The sequence below is a fragment of the Geotrypetes seraphini genome, chromosome 1 (genome assembly GCF_902459505.1).
Source record: "Geotrypetes seraphini chromosome 1, aGeoSer1.1, whole genome shotgun sequence".
Classification (NCBI taxonomy): domain Eukaryota; kingdom Metazoa; phylum Chordata; class Amphibia; order Gymnophiona; family Dermophiidae; genus Geotrypetes; species Geotrypetes seraphini.
Window position 1 is genome coordinate 525220067 of NC_047084.1, and position 23362 is coordinate 525243428.

A 23362-nucleotide genomic window follows, 5' to 3' on the forward strand; every position below is an offset into this window, starting at 1 on the left:
TTGATTGACTCGCGCAGCCGCGCGTGCACGGATTTTTGAACACGTGCGGCCCGGAAAAAAGGAAGCCGGAAAACTCGAAATTTAAGGTGAGGTGGAGGGAGGGAGCTGGCTAAATGCACGGCTTTTTGAACGCGTGCGGCTAGGGAAAAAGGAAGCCGGCAAACTCGGAACGAATATAAGGTGAGGTGGAGGGAGGGTAGGGGCTGCTGGATCATTCTTCATTACTTTGCCATACTAATTCCATTCTATGTTAGGTGCCACGGACTCAGATTCGAGTCCTAGCGATGATGAGTTAAAGATCCCAAAAGATACGCTAAATATTAGAGTACTAAGGCTTATATGGATGCTGCGGGGACGGTGACGGGGCGGTGAATGGGATGGCAGTGGCGGTGACGGGGCGGTGAATGGAATGGCGGTGACGGGGCGGTGCAGAGGATGGTGGGCCGGGGACGGGGCGGTGACGGGGACAGATTTTTTCCCCGTGTCATTCTCTAGGTGAGACTTCATTTATTGTGTACAATTCTGGAGGCCGCACCTTCAAAAACATATAAAAAGGATAGAGTCGGTCCAGAGGAAGACTACTAAAATGGTGTGTGGTCTTCAGGATAAGTGTTATGGGGACAGACTTAAAAGATCTTAATCTGTACACTTTGGAGAAAAGGCGGGAGAGGGGAGCTATGATAGAGACATTTAAATACCTACATAATATAAATGTACATGAGTCGAGTCTCTTTCATTTGAAAGGAAACTCTGCGAGGGCATAGGATTAAGTTAAGAGGTGACAGGCTCCGGAGTAATCTGAGGAAATACTTTTTTATGGAAAGGGTGGTAGATGCGTAGAACAGTCTCCTGGAAGAGGTGGTGAAAACAGAGATTGTCGGAATTCAAGAGGGCCTGGGATAGGCACGTGGGATCTCTCAGAGAGAGAAAGAGATAATGGTTACTGCAGATGGGCAGACTAGATGGGCAATTTGGCCTTTACCTGCTGTCATGTTTCTATAATTAAAAACTAATCCTTATTTAAGATAAACAATTTTTGGACTTTAATGTATCAAACAAAAACTAATTTTAGATAGATTTTTCCTCAAAAAAACATTTTAAAAATTCAAATTTTTTTAAATCATTGATTTTTATCCACCCTGCCAAGTACTGACATTCTTGGGGAACATATTTTATAGTTACCTAGTACTTTCCTCACAATTTGGGAAACTAGATTATTATGATCCTCTCCAGTTTTACTTAATATGTTGTTTATTTTGTCATAATTTGATTATATATGTTTTAGTGGAACCAGCGGGATATACATTTTTAAAATAATAAATAAATGAAGGGACATTTTCTTTTAACTAAGGCTTATATTATGGGGGAAAACTGCATTGCAGAACTGGATATTTGTTCACTCCTCATCCTTTTGGCAATAGCGCAATGCATTTCTTGCTTTAATGATGTGGGAGGACCACGATGCCTGCTTGCAATTAAATGTAAAAAAACTGGTTTTGATCAATATAGGAGTCACATATACAAAACCTCTCTTCATGTGCGTGGTTTGGTCCTTAATGATTTACAAATACAATAATAAGCATTTCTAGACACTTCTCAAATGGTCAGCCTAGGAGAGAAGCTTAGTGGGGGTATGAGATAGTATGGGACAGGGGTGCAGAGAGGGGAGGTGGGTGGATTGGATGGCTCTTCTGGGGATCTCTTAGGGAGAGGAAGAAATGGTGGATGCTGCAGACGGGAAGACCAGTTGGGCCATTTGGACTTTATCTGCCGTCATGTTTCTATATGTTTTATATGTTAAAAAAAAAAAAAGGAGGACAAACCTTTTCTTTGGGTGGGGAGCTGATGAAAATGTCAGGAACGCACACTATTAAAAGTTTATTTTTTTACATCTCATTTAGCAAAGCAAGAGGGGGTGATGGAATCAAAACTGACACACATGGAGCATAAAGGAAGGGCCATTGCAGGTTCTGAGCTCTGGGACAAGCTGTTCCAACCTCATGCCTTCAGATTATATCACCTGCATGCATGCCTGATCAATCCTGTTTAACAGAAAACGATATGTCTAAACTGATCAGTTTTAAACACCTTACACATGCATCTCACTTTATCAAGTTATTTATTTTAACCCTTATAACTTAAGCTGAATTAACTATTACCTGTATATATATTTATTCAATTATTTATAACCATTAAATACTGCACTATCACAAGCCCTAAGAGGTTTACAAAAGTAAATACAGTGGTACCTCGGTTTACGAGTGCACCGGTTTGTGAGTGTTTTGCAAGATGAGCAAAACATTCGCAAAATCGGCATCTCGGAAACTGAGCATGGCTCGATTTATGAGCACCCTCCCTCCCCCGCGATCCGGCACCCTCTCCCCGCTAACCGGCAACCCCCCCCCCCCCCCGCCGCTGCTTACTGTCATCTGGGCACCGGCATGTCCTGTGCGTTGGTGCCGGTGCCTGAAGATTGGCCTCCTCTTCTTGCTGGGCCTTGAACATGCGCAGATGCTCAAGGCCCAGCAAGAAGAGGAGGCCGATCTTCGGGCACAGGCACCAACGCACAGGACATGGCGGTGCCGGTGCCCAGATGACAATAAGCAGCAGCAGGGGGGTGCCTGATCGTGGCGTGAGGGTGCCGGATTGCGGGGTGGAGGGTGCCGGATCGCTGGGGGGGTGCCGGATCGCGGGGAGGGGAGGGTGCCGGATCGCAGGGGGGGCCTTCAGGGGAGCAATGCCGGTTCTCATGGGGGGGGATAGAGCAGCGCCGCTGGCCTTGGGGGGTGGGAACGTATCAAAGCGAGTTTCCATTATTTCTTATGGGGAAACTCACTTTGATAAACGAGCATTTTGGATTACGAGCATGCTCCTGGAACGGATTATGCTCGTTATCCAAGGTACCACTGTACTAACATAAAATTTTAAAATATAAAACAACTAAACTACAAATATTAATCATAGGCCTGACAAAATAAACAAGCCTTAAGCTGTTTTCTAAGAAGTAAATAAACCTATATCCATTAAAAATTAATCAAATGCGTTACAGAAAAAATAATGCCAAGAGAGAGAATAAATGTTTAATAAATATTGCAGTTTGAAATTACTTGCTTACATAGAAAAAGCAAATTTTGGGGTCAAAATTGAGATAGGATGGTCATCAACTGAAGTTAAGTGCCAGCACCAGTATTTAACTAAATCCATATAATTAGTAGCACTAAATATGCCGACAGTGTAGTGACTGCACCAGTACTATCTATCTGGGTATACCATTCAGTAGGCCTAAACTAAATGTGTAACCTATCCGTACAGTGGCTGAATGTCACCACTATACAGATCATTTTTAGTCTGCCCTCACAACCAGTTAATATATACTTTATACACCTGAATATAAGCCAACCCGAATATATACAGAGGTAACTTTCCCTCCCCCCAACCAAAATGAGGAAAACAAGGTTGACTCGAATATAAACCGGTAGGGGGGAGGGTTGTTAATATTCAAGTACCCTGCCTGGCTCTGCATCCAGCCCCCCCCTCCCTCCCTGCCAGGTTCTGCACCCAGCCTCCCTTTTTTCACTCAGAGAATAGTTAAGTTCTGGAACGCACTGCCAGAGGTTGTAGTAAGAGCGAATAGCATAGCTGGTTTTAAGAAAAGTTTGGACAGTTTCCTGGAGGAAGAGTCCATAGTCTGTTATTGAGAAAGACATGGGGGGAGCCACTGCTTGCCCTGGATCAGTAGCATGGAATGTTGCTACTCCTTGGGTTTTGGCCAGGTACTAGGGACCTGGATTTGACCACCATGAGAACGGGCTACTGGGATTGATGGACCATTGGTCTGGCTCAGTAAGTCTATTCTTATATTTCCTTCCTGCCCTTGCCAGTCTCTGCACCCAGCTCCCTCCCTGACTCTGCATTCAGCCCCCCTCCCTCCATGCCTGGCTCTGCACCCTGTCCCCCCTTCTTCTCTCCCTGCCCTGTATCCTCTGCCTCCCTCCCTCCAGATACCTTGCAGGCCTCTGAAGGCCTGCCGTAAGACCTGCTAGGACAGCGGTGAGCTGGGACAGGAGGGATCCCTCTCGTCTCCTGTCCTGGCCAACTCAAAAAACGTTTACCTAGCCTCCCGCTTCCCCCGCGTACCTTTAACATCCCTGGTGGTCCAGCGGTGGATCGGGACAGGAGGGATCCCTTCTGTCTCCTGTCTCAGCTGACTGTGCCTTCCTTTACCTCCCTCCTGCCTTTTCCAAGTACCTTTTACAATCCCCGGTGGCTGAGCAGTGAACCGGAGTAGAAGCAGCTTTCCTGCACTCCTGCCCCATGGAGAGCCCTAGTGATTGGCTGCCGTGAGTTCTCTACTGCCCCAGCCTACCGCCAGACCACCTGGGATTTTAAAGGTATGCGGGGGGAGGCAGGAAACTGGGCAAAAGTTTTTTGAGTTGTCTGGGACAGGAGGTAGGAGGGATCCCTCCTGTCCTAGCCCACCAGGTCTTACGACAGGCCTGGTGGAGGCCTGCAACAGGTCCAGCAGGGAGATGGGTAGGCGCCAATCTGAATATAAGCCAAGACCCCATTTTTGGACCATTTTTATGGCTCAAAAATCACAGCTTATATTCGCCTATATTCGGTAATTGTGTTTGAATTTCAGATAGTTATATGTAAAGTAGTTTTCATAATATAAAGATCTGTTATATTTTGTTGCAATATTTGTTTTATAAATAACAAATGCTTAACACATGGACCAACTTCTTATAAAATTACAGTACCAAAGAAAGGATAGGTTTCACCTGCAGATGCTAACTGCTTGTAGAATCTGTATTCCAGGTGTAGCTGTGGTGCTCTAGACTTCACTGGTTCCTGATGTAAAGCAACAAAAGAATTTTGAAATTAAAAATCAAATCACCCCAAAAAAAGATTTTAATTTTTTAAAATTCAAAACATCTCAAATCAAAGTTCTTTTCACGTTCTCCCTAGAAATTTTGCCAGCTAAGTGGTATGAAGGAGCAGCTCAGTGGGGGCAGGGGGCACTGTATAGTGACTTTGGTGGTATATAAGAATAAAATTATTATTATTATTATTATTATACACTTCTATTAAATTAGCAGGATGGACAATAACATCAGCTGGGTGATGCACCCATTCAAAAGGTCCTGGGGAGAACAATGCTTTTCAAACAATTTTCTAGACCCATAAAATGGTTAATTATGTGGCATTAACTCCCTCCATCTTTCAAACAGATGTGATAAATAAAAGACAAGCAAAGTTCATACTTTTCAACATACCAAATTCAGGGGCCCTTTTAGTAGGCTGAGTTAGGTGCTAACTATGACTAACGCAGTAAAAAATAAAGCATCGCAGGATACAGGCGTTTTGTGGTAATGTTGCAAGCTATGTGCATTAACTGCACACTAAAAAAAATTTTTAGACGGTTGGGGTAGAGTGGGCACTCCTGTAATAATCAGCTGGCACATCTAAATTACAGTATTGTAAGCAAATTGGTTAGTGCACAAAATGCAGGAGCCCTCGCCAGCTACAAAACAGGAGACAGTAAGTGCTCCCACAGTAATATTTAAATATGGTCATATGCTAATAGCACCATTAATACATGGCCATTAAAGCTAAAAATAGGAAGAAAAAAAAGCATTTTTATTGCTCAGTGGAAATTGCCTTAGTGCATAGGAAAAACCTGTTTTTACCGCAGCTTAGTAAAAGATCCCCTCAAGTAATTAAAGACAAAATTTAATACCACATTTCATTTCTGTGTATTGCCAATTTTAAACAAGAGTGACAACACTTCAAAATATATATGTGCAATTTACCTAAAACAGTCATTTTCAGAAACTTTGGGCTCCTTTTATGAAGCCGCGTTAGTGGCTTTATCACATGCACCTTTTTAGCGCGCAACCCCCGCGATAACCGAAAAACTACTGTCTACTCAAGAGGAGGTGGTAGCGGCTAGCGCGGCCGGAAAATTAGCGCACGCTATTACGCGTGTTAAACCACTAACGCGGCTTCGTAAAAGGAGCCCTTTGACTGTGTATGACTGTGCAAGTACAAAGAACACAGAAAGGAATGCTAAAAGGTTATATTAATTTCAGGAAGAGACCCCTCTGAGCCAATATCGAGGGCCATTCACCCTTATTTTTCTTCCCCACATGTGGCACATCAGTAGGCAGTGTTCCCCCCCCCCCAAAAAAAAAAAAAGAAAAAAAAAGTTGAGCTCCTAAATTTGTACCCTATTTTCAGCTGAAAAATCAACTTAAATTTAGGGTTTAAAAGTAACGTTTATAAATTTAGGAATACATTTCTTTGCCTAGATTTATATAACTAATTTATGAGCCTATGAGAGTGGTGTGCAAACCTGTCCTGGGTAAACCCTAGCCAGTCAAGTTTTGATACCTGCAATGAATATCCATGAGTTAGACAAGCATACACTGACTCCACTGCATGCAAATCTAACTCGTTAATATTTATGCAAGTATCCTGTAAATCTGACTGGCTAGGGTTTCCCCAAGAAAGCTTTTGGGAACCACTGGCCTAGGGGCTAAAAATAAAAATCAGTGCTAAGCTTTCTTTGCCACCCTAAATCTGCCCCTCTTGCCAGCCACTTTTTATACTCCTAAATTTAAGAGTAGTGAGATTCTGAGTATGATTCAAGTACTCAGTCCTAGTCTCATTTTCAAATAGGTCAATTCAGGATCATAATTCTCAAAAGCTAAGAGAATAGATCTTTTAAATATTAGGTCTAGTAATTAAGGAACAAAGCCCTCAGCCTAATAATTAACCTCCCCCTCTCTAAACAAAAAAAAGAGCTTTACAAGAAACCTGACATTTCCTAAAAAAGTGCATACAAACACACACACATATATATATATACAAATATACACACAGTATATATATGACAAAAGTGAAACCTGAAGAGTCTCTTATCATGTGTACTGGATAGGCAAGTACAGAGGGTACTTAATTGTTTGGGATAATTTTTTTTTTAAAGTGGGACTTAGAGCAGCCACTCTTCTATTTACTGTTCTATATTCTATATAGAAATACATTTAATGGGAAAAAAAGCTATCTTGATCTGTTAAAAAGTGTCACCAAAACTAGATCAGTTGTATAATCAGACTATGAATGGATGATATGCTCAAAAGCAACACTAAAGATTAACATCAAAGTTACTAAATGGTATAGGTAAGGCCATACTTGTCAAAACAGTCATAGATCTAAAATTAATGATCCAAAATTAAGGTAAAGAACTGGGCTACCAGATATAAGAAAAGCGATATCTATGCTGAATGGATGAAATGCTACAACAGAAATAAATGTTAAAATGTTTTTTGTTGTTTATTTAGATATTGCTTTACCCACCCAACACAACTAATTGAAGCCAGCTGCAAATGTGCCAGCCAAATTATTTCTAGAGATTGTTCTAATCTCAGCAATACTGACAAAGTTGTGAGCAAAAAAGGAGAGACCATCACACCACTTCTATAACTATAGTAGGACAGCATTGCCGATCAGTCACACCCTTCAAATAATTTCTAATTGTAACATAAAGACATTTTATGAAAGACAACATCCAGCATTAAATTATACAATTTTTAAAATAGAATCCAAGATGCATTTCTGTTCATAGAAAGCACTTTGTCATATGAGGAAGACAGAAAGCTCGTTTCATATGTGAATTTTTTTTATGTAGAAACCAATACCTCTCCCATAAGCCAAAACTGCCTAATTGAAATCTACATACTTGTTACTATGATAGCAATACTTCCAAAATTACTACCATGAAGAGAAAAGTCAGTCTTATAGTATGGATCTGTTATGCATTCCACCTGTTATGCTGTATTACCATTGAGGATAGCATCTATAGAGAGGACGATTTATCCCTAAAATTATAGCAATCCAAGATGTGGGATGGACAATAATAAATACATAAGTCCTAGAGTAGATATGATGGCAGCTGACAGATTTAGTAATGTCTAAGTGACAAGTTATTCTATAGTACCTTATCAGAGATGCTCTTATCAATTGGATTCAAAACCTAGCAACACAAAACTCCATTTAGCACAGCAGCTTGCCTTGCATGCAGAGGAAAATCTGCATGTTCTATAAATGAGAATAGAGTTATCGAGTCTGTCTGATGTGGTGATAGCTTTTTCTAAAACTCACTCAATAAAGAGTAGTAGAGTTGGTGTATGCCAGTGTTCTTCAACCTTTTTACACCTATGGACCGGCGGGAATAAAATAATTATTTTGTGGACTGGCAAACTACTAAGACTGAAATTTTAAAAAAACGTCTCCGCCCCATCCCTGCAGCTCGGTCCCCGTCTCCATCCCATGTACAGGAAGTGGGGAAAGAGAGAAAGATTCATGGTGCATCTCTCCCACTCCCTCTACTGGCATATACAACATTTTTCCCTCTCTCATCCCCCGGATCATGTGCATTTTTCACTATTGACCACCAGCCGCATGCCCTACATTTCTCCTTCTATCACCCCTCTCCAGCACCATGCCACACCTCTCCCTCCATCACTATGTCCAACATTTCTCCCCCTTGCATCCTTTTCAATCTGTCCCTCTGTTCTCTCCACCACCATATCCAAAATTTCTCTTCCCCATGTATCTCTTCCTCACTCTTCTATCTCTCTTTATGCCCAATAATTTTCCTCTTTCTTCCTTTCCACATGTGCACCATCTTTCCCTCTCACTTACACACTCATCCCCAACAATTCTCCCTTTTTATCCCCTCCCTTATGTTCCAAGTTCATGCCTCCACCCTGCCTTCTGTGTCCCAAGTTCATGTCTCCCCCTCCCTGCCTTCCAACCTTTACCCCAAATTCATGCCCCTCTCATGTCCCAACGCGCTCCTCTCCCTCTCCCCCTCCACCATTTTCTCCCTTACTTGTTTAGGGCCATCCAGCTTCTCTCCCTTATTTGTTCAGCACTGTCCAGCCTCTGCTGAAGCCGATCAGTGTCCCCTGCAAGCGCGTGCCAATCTTCCTTCCGGCTTGGCTGCTCCTTTTGTTCAGCGCAGCAGCACTTGTTTGCTGGGACAGCGCACAGCGGCTCTTACATGTTGCATGCTGCTGACCTGGTTCTAGTTCCGGTCAGCCACGTGCAGCATGCACAAGCCATGCACAATGTCTACCTAGCCTCCCTAGGAGACCGTCTAAGCAGACAAAACATCTCCCACTATAGCTATGCTGACGACACCATGATTGTCCTCCCTGTTACCTGCCTGACGCTCAGAGACACATAGAATTGACCCTATCCTATCCACCATAGAAGATTGGATGGCCCACTTCAAATTAAAAGTGAATACCGAAAAAAAAAAATTCTTCATAACCACAACCACTAACTTTACAGCGAACTCCCTAAACCTAAAAGGAAACAACTTCCCTATTTCCTCTACAATCAAAATCCTGGGTGTACATCTAGACAAACAACTATCCATGTCAGCCCAAGTGGACCATGTTGTACGCAAAAGTTTCAACACACTCTGGAAACTTAGATCCATAAGAAAATACTGAACTGGCGCCATTCCAACTCCTAGTCTGAGCACTAGTCATAAGCATCCTAGTCTACTGTAACACTGTCTACTTAGCAGGATTACACAAACATTTCCAGAGACTAAAGGACAAATTCTATAAGAAGCCCAAAAGTTGGGTACCTAATTAGGCACTGTTCAGTGCAATTTAAGTAAAATTGGGTGCTGTTTAATGAATCACGCTGAGTGGAACCTATTTTGGAGGTACCCAAGAAATAGGCCAGCTCTAGGTACAACTAAAAGTTAGGCGCCTAGCTGACGCTTAAGCACCCTTAAGAGTAGTGATTCTGCAACAAGGTGCCTAACATGTAGCCACGCCCAACATGCATAGTGCCTATTTTTTTTAAGGCCGCCTAAATTTTTTAAGGCGCCTTGTTACAGAATCGCGCTTTCTTGATAGGCACCTATGTTTCAATCAGTGCTGATTAAAAAGCTTAATTGAGCTTGTTATTCAATTTAGATAGGCACCTATTTAAGTGGGCGCCTCCAAAATAGGTGCCTAACTTTAGGCGGTGGTTACAGAATTTGGGCCTAAGTGCCATCCAAAATACTGCAGTGAGGCTCATCTTCAATCTAAAAAAATTCAACTACATTCTATCAAAAACTGAACTGGCTAACGAAAGAGGGCCGAGTGCTCTTCAAACTCAGCTGTCTCTTTTACAAAAGCATTATTGATCTACATTACATTACATTACATTACATTAGTGACTTCTATTCCGCCTGTACCTTGCAGTTCTAAGCGGATTACAGAATAATCCGCTTAGAACTGCAAGGTTACCAATCAGTTCCTATTCATTGGACCTGGACGTGTCAATCATTCTTCACCTTCTCCTCAAAGGCTACACTCAGAAAGATTCATCAACAGACTCTTATCAAGCCACTTTCAGAGACTCAGAATGGAACCAACTTGTCAGAGCATCAACCGCTTATAGGCACTTTAGAAGGCTCTTAAAACACTCCTCTTCTCCAAATTCGGCAGTCTTTCCTAGGACTCCTAAGAACATAAGAATTGCCGCTTTTGGATCAGACCATTATTATTGCTCCTTCCAATCTATGTTGTAACTCAATAACATTGGTCATCTCTACCTCTTTCTAAATCCCTCCTCTTTGTAAAGATCTGCTTATTACCATATTGTAAATTCCTTTGTTACCTGCCTACCAATTTATGCTGTAGTTCGCCGACTTTGGTCAGCCTCACCTCTTTTGTAGAACCGAAAGGCTTTTGCAGTATATAAATAAAGATTTATGTTGTATTGATAATTATTTTGCCTATAGTGAGCTTTTCTTCTAAAGATAAATATTATATTTTTTTTTATATTGCACATATAGAATGATTACATTTGGATCCTTTGCTGCATTAGCAATATGACAAGTGTGGTGATATACAGTATATTGAAGTCATCTAACCAGTTTGTGAGTGACAACACTAACTGAGCATTTTTCACTCATTGGGCTTTGGTGCATTTACCAAAGTAGCATTGCTATCACGGCTTTGTAAAAGGGTCCATTTAATATGCAATTTAATTTAAGAACATAAGAATAGCCTTACTGGGCCAGACCAATGGTCCATCAAGCCCAGTAGCCCGTTCTCATGGTGGCCAATCATATCAGTTAGTTTTTTACCAATATTTTCTCCCTATTGTTAAACCTTTTTGGTATCTGGATGACTATTTATGGCATAAATATAGAAACCTGTATCAAGAAAGGGCATCAACATGCCTCCAAAAATATAATAGAAAACCATTATGAAGTACAGTAAAATATATATATATTGTATAATACTCTTGGAACTATATCAACTACATCCAGCCTCTTTCTAGAAGATCTTTTCTAATTTGCCTCAGGAGTTGGAAGGATAGAATCAAGCAGAAATTTTGAAATTATCTGACATTATAATCAAGATTACAAATTGCAGTGAGAGTTTTTAGTTCACAAATTTTTACTTTCGCCTTTTTATGCGACTGTTTACAAGATTGGAGAGAGGCACAGACACTTGTACAGGTCTTATGAGAGGTTGGCCTTTGCATCGTAAGATGTGTTCTCTCAGCATTAGCTTCGGTAGTGGGGTTAACAGGCAGAGTACTGCCTGCCCGATACACAGCAATGGAGCCTTGTTTCTTTTCATTCCCACTTCTTCAGTTTCCTAGTAACTAGTTTTAAAGTTAATTTTACAACTCTGTTTACAGATAATTTAACATAGCTTAATTTATTATGTTATTTTGGTGTTTTTTTAAGCTATTGTTAACTCTTATTTTATTTTAAATCATGTAAGTAACTGATAGATGATATATCAAATTCACTTGGTTGCTTAATGTGAGACAGGTGGTGGCTGAATGATACAGATGTGTGAAGTTCCGGTGCATGAAACACTCCCTGCAGCACTGGAATGGCAGATTGTTTTCACTAAAATAAAGAAATAAAAGAACAAATGAATATTATTCCGAAGACCTCCTCCATATTCTCAGGGAAGTCATGAAGAGACTGGCACAAGATTGATTCTTCCTGTTTTTGATGCATTTGAAAGTTGTAAACAAGTTCAAGCCATTTATATATACATACATACATAGGTGTTTTGATTTTACTGTTGTACTTCCTAAGAAAACGCAGCTGAAACATGGAAAATCTCTCAAACCACTAGACTACAAAAATATAACCCACTGAATGCCACTGTTAATATTTTTCCAAGGCTGTAAAGAATTTACTAAGTCAAGGCCAGTACAAGAGTATTAAATGCCTAAGGTGAGCCCTGTTCCCCCTCAAATATCTTTCAGGCTTCTTGCCCTCTCACCTCTCCCCCTCCCACCCCCCCATCCCCCAAGTTAATCTAAAGCATACTTCTAAAGGCTTCTGCTTATCTATCCCCACAAACTGAGTAAGGGTGTTCATTTTTTTTACATTCATTTTTTGACACTTTTTATTTTAAAGTTGTTACATTTTATGCTGATTTTATTTTCTTCTTTACTTGTAGTGCTATGTATGTCTCAGGCTCATTTCTCTTTCAACAATGGTATATTCATACAACTTAACATTCACATTTTCACACAACACTCCAGGATGGTTTGGTCTCACTCTCTATGTCCTCCAACACCCCTTCATATCCTACACTTTCATGTGCATGGCTTATGACCTAAAAATCCAAATTATGGCACAATCCAAAGCTCTATACTCACTCATTCCTCTCTCATATTCTTTTTCACTTCTTTTATGTGCATGCCAAGTCTTTCCTTGGTATAACATACCTTGGTATCACTTTAAAATGCCAATATAAGTGCCCTTGCACAATAAATATAACATTGCCCTTATCAGGGCAGGCATGTTTCACTTTCTCCTTTCAGCCCTCTATATGCATATAGATCTCTCTTTACAGGACCCCTGATGAAGGCATTCTCACACGCCAAAACACAAACCATGTAGGGTCCTACCTACATCTCAGCCTCATATCACCACCACAGAGTATGTTTATGTTTATTAAAATCTTTATATACCGCATATACAGCCAAAAAGGTTCAAAGCGGTTTACAATGTAACTTTTTCAAATATATAAAAGGAACTCCATTTTAAAATAGGAAAGAAAAAGAGAAAAAAAAGCCCAAAATTTCTAATATATAATAAAATTAAAAATTATTAATACCAGTTTAGGGCTCCTTTTACAAAGCCGCGCTAGGGCCTTAACGCGTAGAACAATGCACGCTAAATTGCCGCGTGCGCTAGCCGCAACAGCCTCCTTTTGAGCAGGTGGTAGATTTTCAGCTAGCGTGAGCTAATCCGGTGCGTGCGTTAAAACCGCTAGCCCTTACTTTAGAAATATATAAATGCAAATGTAAATGCAGACTGCAGTCCTGGTTCGATCTCATCCATTTAAAAAGGCCAATTGAAAAAAATATGCTTTAATTGTTGTTGTTTTTTTAAATGATTCTTCCTTCCTCAATTCCACAGATAGACTATTCCACAATATTGGGACTAAATTTAAAAAATGCACAATTTGTAGCTGAGGCAAGATGAATACTTTCATATTTGGTTTTCTGCACCCCAGGACCATTTTGGCAAATACAGGCATTATTGCCTTATAGACCAGCAACATTTTGGGACTCTTTGGTTGTATCCCAAACACAAGCTTTGGCCATTTGCCATATGGACCATCATTTATCAGAGACTATTTGATTTTTGTTTGACATTATCTGTTGCATTTGATTGTATTAATATTTTATGTTTGATGTTTATAATAAACCTGGTAGCATTCATTTCATCAACTCTACTTATTCTTGTACCTACATGTGCAAGAGGTTTGTTGCTAAAGATCACATTAAAGCCACACAATTGCAGGATCTGCAGGGTAAGAAAGAGGCACTGTGGGTCAGTCTTGAAAGAGAGAATGGAAAATGTATTTACATTGGTGTAATATACAGGCCTCCTTCACAGGCAGAAGTGGAAAGAGATTTAATAGTAGACATTCAGAATATAGCTGAATACTAATAGGTGATTTTAACATGCCAGATGTTGATTGGGGTATCCCTATTGCAGGAGAACTGTTCCAGCATAGAAACATAGAAAGATGACGGCAGAAAAGGGCTATAGCCCATCAAGTCTGCCCACTCTACTGACCCACCCCATTAAGTCTGAGTACTAATGACCTAGTTCCTTAACTCGACCCTCGTAAGGATCCTACTAGGGCATCCCATTTATTCTTAAAGTCAATAACGCTGGTGGCCTTGATCACCTGCTCTGGAAGCTTGTTCCAGTGATCTACAACCCTTTCTGTGAAGAAATACTTCCTTATGTCACTATCGAATTTCCCTCCTCTGAGTTTGAATGGATGTCCCCTTGTGACCGAGGGTCCCCTGAGAAAGAAGATGTCTTCTTCCACCTCGACACGTCCCGTGATGTATTTAAATGTCTCAATCATGTCTCCCCTCTCCCTGCGCTCCTCTAGAGTGTAGAGCTGCAATTTGTTTAGTCTTTCTTCGTACGAGAGACCCTTGAGCCCCGAGATCATCCTAGTGGCCATCCGCAGTTGGTAATGGAACCCATGCAGGATGGGGCAATACTGGACTTAGTACTGGACTTAGACTCGGTTATCCGGCACCCATGGGGATTGGTAGATGTGGTATAAATGTAATTCCTGGTTGCTTAAGTTACCATTAATAACAAACCTAACTAATACTATAGCCTATACCATACCATAAACTCAGTATTGACTTTGATATTAATATTGAAATGCAGTAAATAAAAGCAAAGAATTCCCCTATCCTAAGGCCTGAAATTCCTTTCCTGCCTTTTCCCTCTCAGATTCAAGCCTCCTCCATTCTCTCTTTCATTCCAACTGCAGTTTTATCTCCCTGCCCACCTCCTCTTTCTGGTCCCTCTCTCTCATCCCCCACCCCCACTTGTAGGTCCAGCATTTGTTCCTTCCTTCCCACCCTCCATTCTGGTCTAGGTCACTTTCGTTCCACCCCCCACCCCACCCTATGGTTCCAGCATCCATCCAGCTCCCCTCCCATGCCCTTCACCCTGCAGGTCCAGCAACCTTGTCCCTCCCCCCCCACTTCCCTCCACTTTTGGTCCAACCCTGCCGGGTCTCCCTCAGCGCAGGTCTGGCCCCACTTACTTGCCTGCAGCTCTCCTGGAGCATCAACGGCAGCCACAAATCTTCCTCCCTCCCTCTAGTCCCCAAAGAAGCAACGGCAGCCAGTCCTGACAATACCCCCCTCCCTCCCTTATCCAAAGCATTAGCAGCAGCTGGTGAACAAAGAGAGTGCCATAAACAGGCTGCTTCTTTCCTCTGCCATGTCGGAAGTAACACATCAGAGGAAAGGCCCTGCCAGGGCTAGCTAGAAGCAGCTTATTTACGGCACTGCCTCTGTTCATCGGCTGCCGCTACTGCTTCAGTTAACTAGGGGAGGGAGGGTGGGGTATCAGTACAGGAACTGCTGCTTCGGGGGCCATAGGGAGGGAAGGAATTGTTAGCACTGGCTACCTGCTGCTTCAGAGGCCGGAGGGAGGGGTGTGTCAGGACCAGCTGCTGCTGCTGCTTTAGTAGTTGGAGGAAGGGAGATTGTGGCTGCCGCTGCTGCTTCTGAGGCTAGAGGGATGGAGATTTGCGGCTGCCGCTGATGGGAGGGAGGAGGGTTGTTGGGTCTGGAGCACACGACTTTAGAGGTTGTCGGGTGAGGAGCGAAGGAGACAATTTTTTTTTGTCAGCAATTTTTCTGCTAGTTAGTTTAGATTGCTGGTTAGTTGAGTACCTGTTAACTGGGATTCTACTCTGTACTGACAAATGGGGAAAGTGTTTCTGATGTTACAGTGGGTTATCACTTGGCATCCAGTAATCACTGCATGGTGTGGTTTAATATTAAGACAGGTATAGAGACGGCCCATTCAAAAGTTCTAGACTAAAAAAGTAACTTTGTTCAGACGTGGGCTTATGTCAAGGAATTATTGCCTGAATGGGAACATCTGGAAGTAGGAAAGCAGTGGGAAAAACTGAAAAAAGTGATTGTAAGGAAAGTAAGTAAAAGTAAGAGGAAAAGAAGGCTGATTTGGTTCTCAAAAGTAGTTGATGAAAAGGTAAGGGAAAAGAGGTTAGCTTTCAAACTAAAAAAGATCGCAGAAAGAGGAAGACAGGCTTAAATATCTGGAAAAGTTGAGAGGTTGGAGGAAGACAGGTTAAAATATTTGGAAAAGTTGAGAGGTTGGTCGAATAGTCAGGAAAGCAAAGATGTAAATGGAAGAAAAAATAGCCGACACAGTAAACCAGGGGACAAGACATATTTAGGTATATTAGTGATAGGAAGAAGTGAAGAAATGGCATTGATAGACTCAAAGGTGAAGGGGAGAAATATGTAGAAGCTGTTAAGGCTGAATTGTTTAACAAATATCTCTGTTCTGGGTTCACAGCTGAAGCACCAGGAGTGGAATCTCGGAAGACAAATGCAAGTAGGGATGGAGCTGTGGTAGACCCTGATTGATTTTCAGAAGGCTGCTTTGTGAGGAGCTAGTTAAACTAAAGGTGGACAAAGGATGGAGCCAGATGGTGTATATCCGAGGGTACTGAAGGAACTTGGAGAAGATCTGGTAGCTCCACAGGCTGACTTTTTCAATACTTCTCTAGAAAATTGGGAGTAGTACCGGAGGACTGAAGAAGGGTGGATGTGATCCCTCTCCACAAAAGTGGCAGTAAGGAAAAATTAGGGAATTACAGGCCAGCAAATCTGACTTCTGTGGTAAGCAAATTAATGGAAATGCTTTTAAAATAGAGAATAGTAATGTTTATGGAATCCTGTGGATTACAGGACCCGAGGCAACATGGATTCACTAGAGGCAGGTCTTGTCAGACAAATCTGATCAATTTCTTTGACTGGGTGACCAGAGAATAGTGTAGAAGAAATGCGCTAGATGTGGAGTACAGGTCCTCGTCGACTTACAACCTCTTCAACTTAGGACGGTTCGACTTTACGATGTGTTTCCCCCGTCTCCCATCCCAGCCCATACTAACTATTTTTTACCCCTTCCTGCGTACCTTGTCCCTGGTGGTCCAGCGGTGTATCCCACACTGAGTCCTTCCCTGCCGATGTCAGCGGTCAGAAGCGCACCCGGGCTGGCACACCCAGGAGTGAGCTTTTGAAATTCGCCCCCCCCCCCCCCCGCGCTGCTCACTGAAACACTGCTGACAGTTCTCAAGGGACTTGTGGTTCTCGCGGCAGCCATTCAGAAAGCTGCTTAGGGCCAGGCAGGAGCTCCAAAAGCTTGCTCCTGCGCGTGCCGGCCTGGGTGTACTGCTGGCTTCTGACCGCTGACATCGGCAGGAGGGGCTCAGTGCAGGATACACAGCTGGACCACCAGGGAAAAGGTACATGGGGAGGGGTAAAAAATACTTAGTTTTATAAATTATTTAACTCCACCAATCCTGCACAATACTAAGTTAGTTTGATAAAAAGAGGGTATCACCTTATTTTTGTGCGGGATACACATACTGTATTAACATAGGCTGACTTACGTCCAGATCAACTTGCGACCTGTCAGTCGGAACCAATTGCGGTCATAAGTCGACGAGGACTTGTATTTAGATTTTTAAAAAGCCTTTGACAGTGTTCTACACAGGTGTCTAATAAATAAACTAAGTGCCCTCTGGATGGGCCCCAAAGTGACGGACTGCATAAGGAACTAGTAGAGTGGAAGGCGACAAAAGGTTAGTGGTGACGGGTGTAGAGAATGATATGATGATAAAATTTGACACCGTTCCCGTCCCAGCAGATAACCGTGGGAAACCATCTCCATGTCCTTTTTTAAGGAGAGAGGGAAGAATCAGAGTATGAATGGGCAAAACCACTGACTCTCAAGCCTTGCATTGAAGAATGCTGGCGTAGAAAGACTGAGGTTGAGATAGACACTAAAGAATGACATGGGATTGTTTCCCACGGTTATCCGAAGATGGGAACGGTGATGAATTCTGTCATTGCGTCATAACTCTCTGAAGAAAAGGATGTCAAAAGTGGTGTGTCTCAAGGTTCGATTCTTAGGCTTGTTCTTTTAATATTTTTGTAAGCGATATTGCTGAACGGCTGTCAGGTAAGATTTGCCTCTTTGCAAATGATACCAAAATCTGCAATACTACTAATAATTATTTCTATAGCGCTCCCAGACGTATGCAGCGCTGTACAAAGTCATAAAGAAGAAAGAGCCTGCTCAAAAGAGCTTACAATCTAAACAGACAAGACAAACAGGATGTCATGGATACAGTTAAGGTGTGGATAACATGAGGAAGAACCTTGTGAAGCTTGAGAGAAATGGTCTGAAACTTGATACCTACAAGGTCATGCATTTGGGTTGCAAAAATCTAAGGGAATGGTACAGTTTACGGGTGAAGAACTTTTGTGCACGAAAGAGGGAGACTTGGATGCGATAGTATGATCTTAAGGTGGCCAAACAGGTTGAAAAGGCAATTTGCTAAATGGATAGTAGGGTGCATAGAAGAGTTATGGCCAGTAGGAAAAAGGAGGTATTTTATGTCGCTGTATAAGAGACTCTGGTGGTACCTCATTTAGAATATTGTGTACAATTCTGGAGACCACACCTTCAAAAACATATAAACAGGATGGAGTCGGTCCAGAGGAAGGCAACTAAAATGGTCGGTGGTCTTTATCATAAGATGTGTGGGGACAAAGATCTCAATATGTATACTTTGGAGAAAAGGCGGTAGAGAGGAGATATGATAGAGAAGTTTAAATACCTCCATGGTATAAATGCGCATGAGGCAAATCTCTTTAATTTGAAAGGAAGTTCCAGAATGAGAGGGTGAAGTTAAGAGCAATAGGCTCAGGTGTAAGGAAATATATTTTTTTACAGAAAGGGTGGTAGATGTGTGGAATAGTTTTCTGGTAGAGGTGGTGGAGACAAAGATTGCGTCAATTCAAGAAAGCATGGGACACGCATGTGGAAACTCTTAAGGAGAGGAGGAGATAGTGGATGTTGTGGATGGGCAGACTGGATGGGTCGTTTGCCCTTCATCTGCTTTTATGTTTCTAAGTTTCTATGTAATAATGATTACCTCATGTCCATGGGAAGAAGTCATAACAAACATTTTGTTTTGGGGGGGTAAGGGCCGCTTGAATGAGCGTGCCGTAAGGGTAGAGCAAGGCCCGCACGATTTCGGGATGTGGTCAGGGCCCAAACACTGCAAACAGCGCCAGTGAGGGTCCGTGAGTGAAATCGCGCGTTGGCACTTGCTGCACTTTTTAAAACCGGTGATTGGCCGGGACATAGGCCGGAAAATCTCTGCCGCGAGGTCGAAGCCCGTGGGCCTGAGCCACGTGGCCGGCCCGTTCGACCCGCCGGAGGAAATAATCTTCTCCTTTTTTTTTTTTTGAAAAAGAAAAGAACTGTTAAAGTAATTAAAAGAAACGAAAACGAAAACGCGGACAAGGAAGGCAAATTTAACTGAATTCAGCTAGCGCATGAAGAAGTTGAACTTCTCAGCTCCGCGGAAAAGAAAGAACTGAGGAGACACGCCCGGATCTCCGGGTAGGAAGGCGCATGCGCGGTGCGGGCATCTAGAAACTTTAAGTTTCTACAAGCAACACGTGCTTGTGAGACGTCCGTACCGGGGCTCTGTCTGATGACATCACCCACTAGTGAGAATACCTGCCTGCTTGTCCTGGGATAATAATATATACATTATTCAGTTGTAGGAAAATTTATGTCACACATATTTTCAGTATTTTGGACATGTGAGATCCATATCATGCTACACCTATTAACTAACATCACAAAGGATCTGTAGCTGCTACCTCCAGGAGAAAGCATCTCTTGGAATCCATGTAGAACATGCTATTCAACAGGCAAAAATCTAGCTAGAAGTGATGAAATGCTCACAGGTATTGGCCCTTCTATACAAAGCTCAGCCTGGAAAAAGAGTAATTTGATGTTTGGAAAAGGTTATCGCCCATTTGTACTACCTACCTGGAATTATTTACTTAAGGAGGAAGGAGTGGCCTAATAGTTAGAGCTACAGCCTCAGCACCCTGAGGTTGGGTTCAAGCCCACGATGCTCCTTGTGACCCAGGGCACTCAATCCTCCATTAGATAGATTGTGAGCCTACCGGGACAGACAAGGCCAAATGACTAAGTATATTAATGTAAACCGCTTAGACAATTAATAGGTGGTTTATAAATAACTTAAATAAATAAATAAGAAATTTATAGTCCTTTCAATCTACAATTCTTGGTGGATCACAGATAACTAGTGGAAGCAAAAAAGCTGCACAGCAAGATACATTTAATCCAAATAAAACCTATAGCTGTCAAGTCATCAACTGTTCTAACCCTGTTACTGAATAATTTCCTTACACTTGCTACTCTTTATGAAAAGTAATTACCAGAAACCAATTTATTCAATAGACTGATTTTCACACTGCCTGGATTCCTATTTTTGTCAATAAATGGTGTGAATACATTACCTATGACCATTCATAATTTGTCAGCATTGCTCAGATTTGGAAACTCAGTACATCATATGGTAAGGAATAAGTTGGCCAACAAATCTACAATTGGCTTAAAATATTTATGTGGCTTAAGTACAGCAATATACAGTTCAAAGCAGTTTTTCGGCATTTAAGTCTTTACAGCATTTTATCCACAATACTGAACCTAATTAGAGGACTATATACAGATTCAAGAAAAAGGAAGAAGCAGAGGGGATCTCAAAGGGAGAGGAAGGGTTTATAGAGTTTAGTAGTTGGTTTGGATGGGTAGACTAGAGAGGCCATATGGTCTTTATCCACAATCTTCTTTATATTTCTATGTAACAGACTTCTATTGTAGGTTTGGTAGCCCAGTTCCTCACCTTAAAGTTGGTAAACAGCATGTCCATATTCTCATTTTCGGAGCTGGAAATGTTTTCACAAAACAAGCCTTGCCCAATCAATGCTATGACTTTCTCTCCTATCTCCAGTCATAACTGTCAAAATATGAATAATATTAAAAATGTGTCAAACCATAAGAAATGATTTGGCTAACAGAGGCAAGCAGCCCCTAATTTGCTTTATTGTTTTAAAAATTTTTTTTTAAATTCATTATGCATCTAAGCTCAAATTTATGCACATAATTTTACATACAACTAAAAGAAACCACCACACGTCCTCATCAGATATATCTCAGGGGTGAAATTCTCCACCTCTGTGCAAGAGGAACATGGTTTATGAAGTGGAAAAGAATGCAGAACTTGAGAGCAATGTCTATTTTAGATTCCACTGGTTTACAATGATATTGTTGAGTAACCTGCAATTTAAATTTTTATGGGGAATAAACAAAGTTGTCAAAACATTTGAAATTATGGTAAACTCCATCTACAGAAGTGGAGGTGTAGTCTATTAGTAAGAGCAGAAGACTGAAAAAAAGGAGAGCTAAGGTCCAAATTCTACCGTTGATCCTGGGCAAGTAAGTCTTAACCCTCTTGTTGTCTCAAGAGTAAAACTTATAGACTCTTCTACTAACATGAGTTAAAGGGAGGTCCAGACAAGTTAAAGGTATAGAACATCGAATTCAGGTACAGTGATGCAAAAAAAAAAATAAAAAAAGTTCCCCTATTGTTGCATATTACACTAAATGGTCTCTGATACTTACATACCATATTTTTCGCTCCATAGGATGCACTTTTTTCCCCCAAAAAAGTGGGTGGAAAAAAGGGTGCATCCCATGAAGCGAATACAACTCCCACCCCTCCCCCATGGCTGTTATTTTATTTCGACCACCGCCTACTGCCGCTGCTCCTGCCACCACTCTTGCCCGCGTAAGTAGAGTACAGGAAAGGCCAGGCGGGTGCAGCGATTGCATGCCGCCGGCCGAGAAGCCTTATCCCCGATATCAATTCTGACGTCAGATTGAGGACCTTCAGTCCGACATGGGGTAAGACTTCTGGGCCGGGGGCATGCAATCGCTGCACCCGCCTGACCTTTCCCAGCAATTCGCTCCATGCCAGCTCCCTCGACCCGCTGCTGAGCCAGGAGTCCAAACCCCCCGCCGCTGCTACTTCGTTGATGTATCCTCACAGCGGCAGCAGCAGGAGGCAATTGAATTCAGCGGGTGTGTGGGCTTGGGGGGGCAGAAGAGGACAAAGGCTGGAAGGCAGTGAGGGAAACATAGGAGGGAGGGAGGAAGGAATACCAGTAATTGTTGGGCCTGAGTGGGGGGGGGAGGGGGAAGAGGACAAAGGCTGGAAGACAGTGAGGGGAACATAGGAAGAAGGAAGAGACAATTGTTGGGCCTGAGTGTGGGGGGGGGGGGGGGAGAACAAAGGCTGGAAGGTAGTGAAGGGAACATAGGAGGAAGGAAGGAAGGAAGGGACAATTGTTGGGCCTGAGGAAGGAAAGAAAGAAATCACCAGACAACCAAAGGTAGGAAAAATTATTTTATTTTCAATTTAGTGATCAAAATGTCAGTTTTGTGAATTTATATCTGCTGTCTATATTTTGAACTATATTTGTCTATTTTTCTATAGTTTTACTGAGGTGACATTGCATATTTTAAAAAAGTCATCTGCCTTGACATTTGTGCCCTGTCCCTGCCTACCACTAGACCACCAGGGGGGGGCAGGGTACAAAGCCTGGCAGGGAGGGGGGACAGGGTGCAAAGCCTGGCAAGGAGTATGGGGTTGGGTGCAGAGCCTGGCAGGGAGAATTTGGTTCAGAATATTTTTTTCTCTTGTTTTCCTCCTCTAAGTTTAGGGTGCATCTTATGGAGCAAAAAATACGGTAATTAGATAAAGGCAACCTAGTATACAACAGTTTTTAAATTATTGCTTCATTTAAAAATCAAAATTATCCAATACTCATAAGGCATGTGAAAAAGTGCTTGCCCCCTTGCTCGTCAACCAAATGGCCAAATTTCATTGATAATTAGATTCAGCTGAAAAATCTAGCACATGAATCAAGTAGTCACCACAAAGTTTCTACAAGAATGCTAAGCCACAATCAAAGGAAATTCCAGAAGAGATGAGAAGATAAAAAGATGTTGTACAGTAGAATCTCAGTTATCTAGCACCTATGGGGACTGGTGGATAATTGCCTGATAACTTTTTTTTCTGGTTGATTGAAAGTGCTGTGGTAGAAACCTTGTCTAACACAGATCTCAATTCCCCCTCCCTTCCTCCCACCCGAAGCAACAGTGCAACAGCAGTTCTGAGTTGCAAAGCCTTCCTCCCTCCTTCAAGCCCCAAAGCAGCAGAAGCAGGCAGCGAACACCCACGCTCCCTCCCTTCTGCTGACCAGGGAGCGAGGGGGTTGCCTGCTTCTGCTACTTCGAGGTTTAAAAAAGGGAGGGGGCTTTACG

At 42.2% G+C, this 23362-nt stretch overlaps 1 protein-coding gene across 8 annotated transcripts in view; it reads right to left on the reverse strand.

Annotated features, from left to right (window-relative positions):
• The window catches only part of CSNK1G3 (casein kinase 1 gamma 3), a 276242-nt gene that overhangs the window by 154056 nt on the left and 98824 nt on the right, over window positions 1-23362 (reverse strand). For 5 of the 8 annotated variants that reach the window (XM_033929001.1, XM_033928999.1, XM_033928997.1 and 2 more), the window contains exon 4: window positions 4782-4851. In XM_033929001.1, the coding sequence (XP_033784892.1) occupies window positions 4782-4851 (70 nt within the window). Of the gene's footprint in view, window positions 1-4781; window positions 4852-20879; window positions 20994-23362 lie in introns of all 8 variants that reach the window. The other 3 variants (XM_033929004.1, XM_033929003.1, XM_033929002.1) reach the window with 1 other exon arrangement.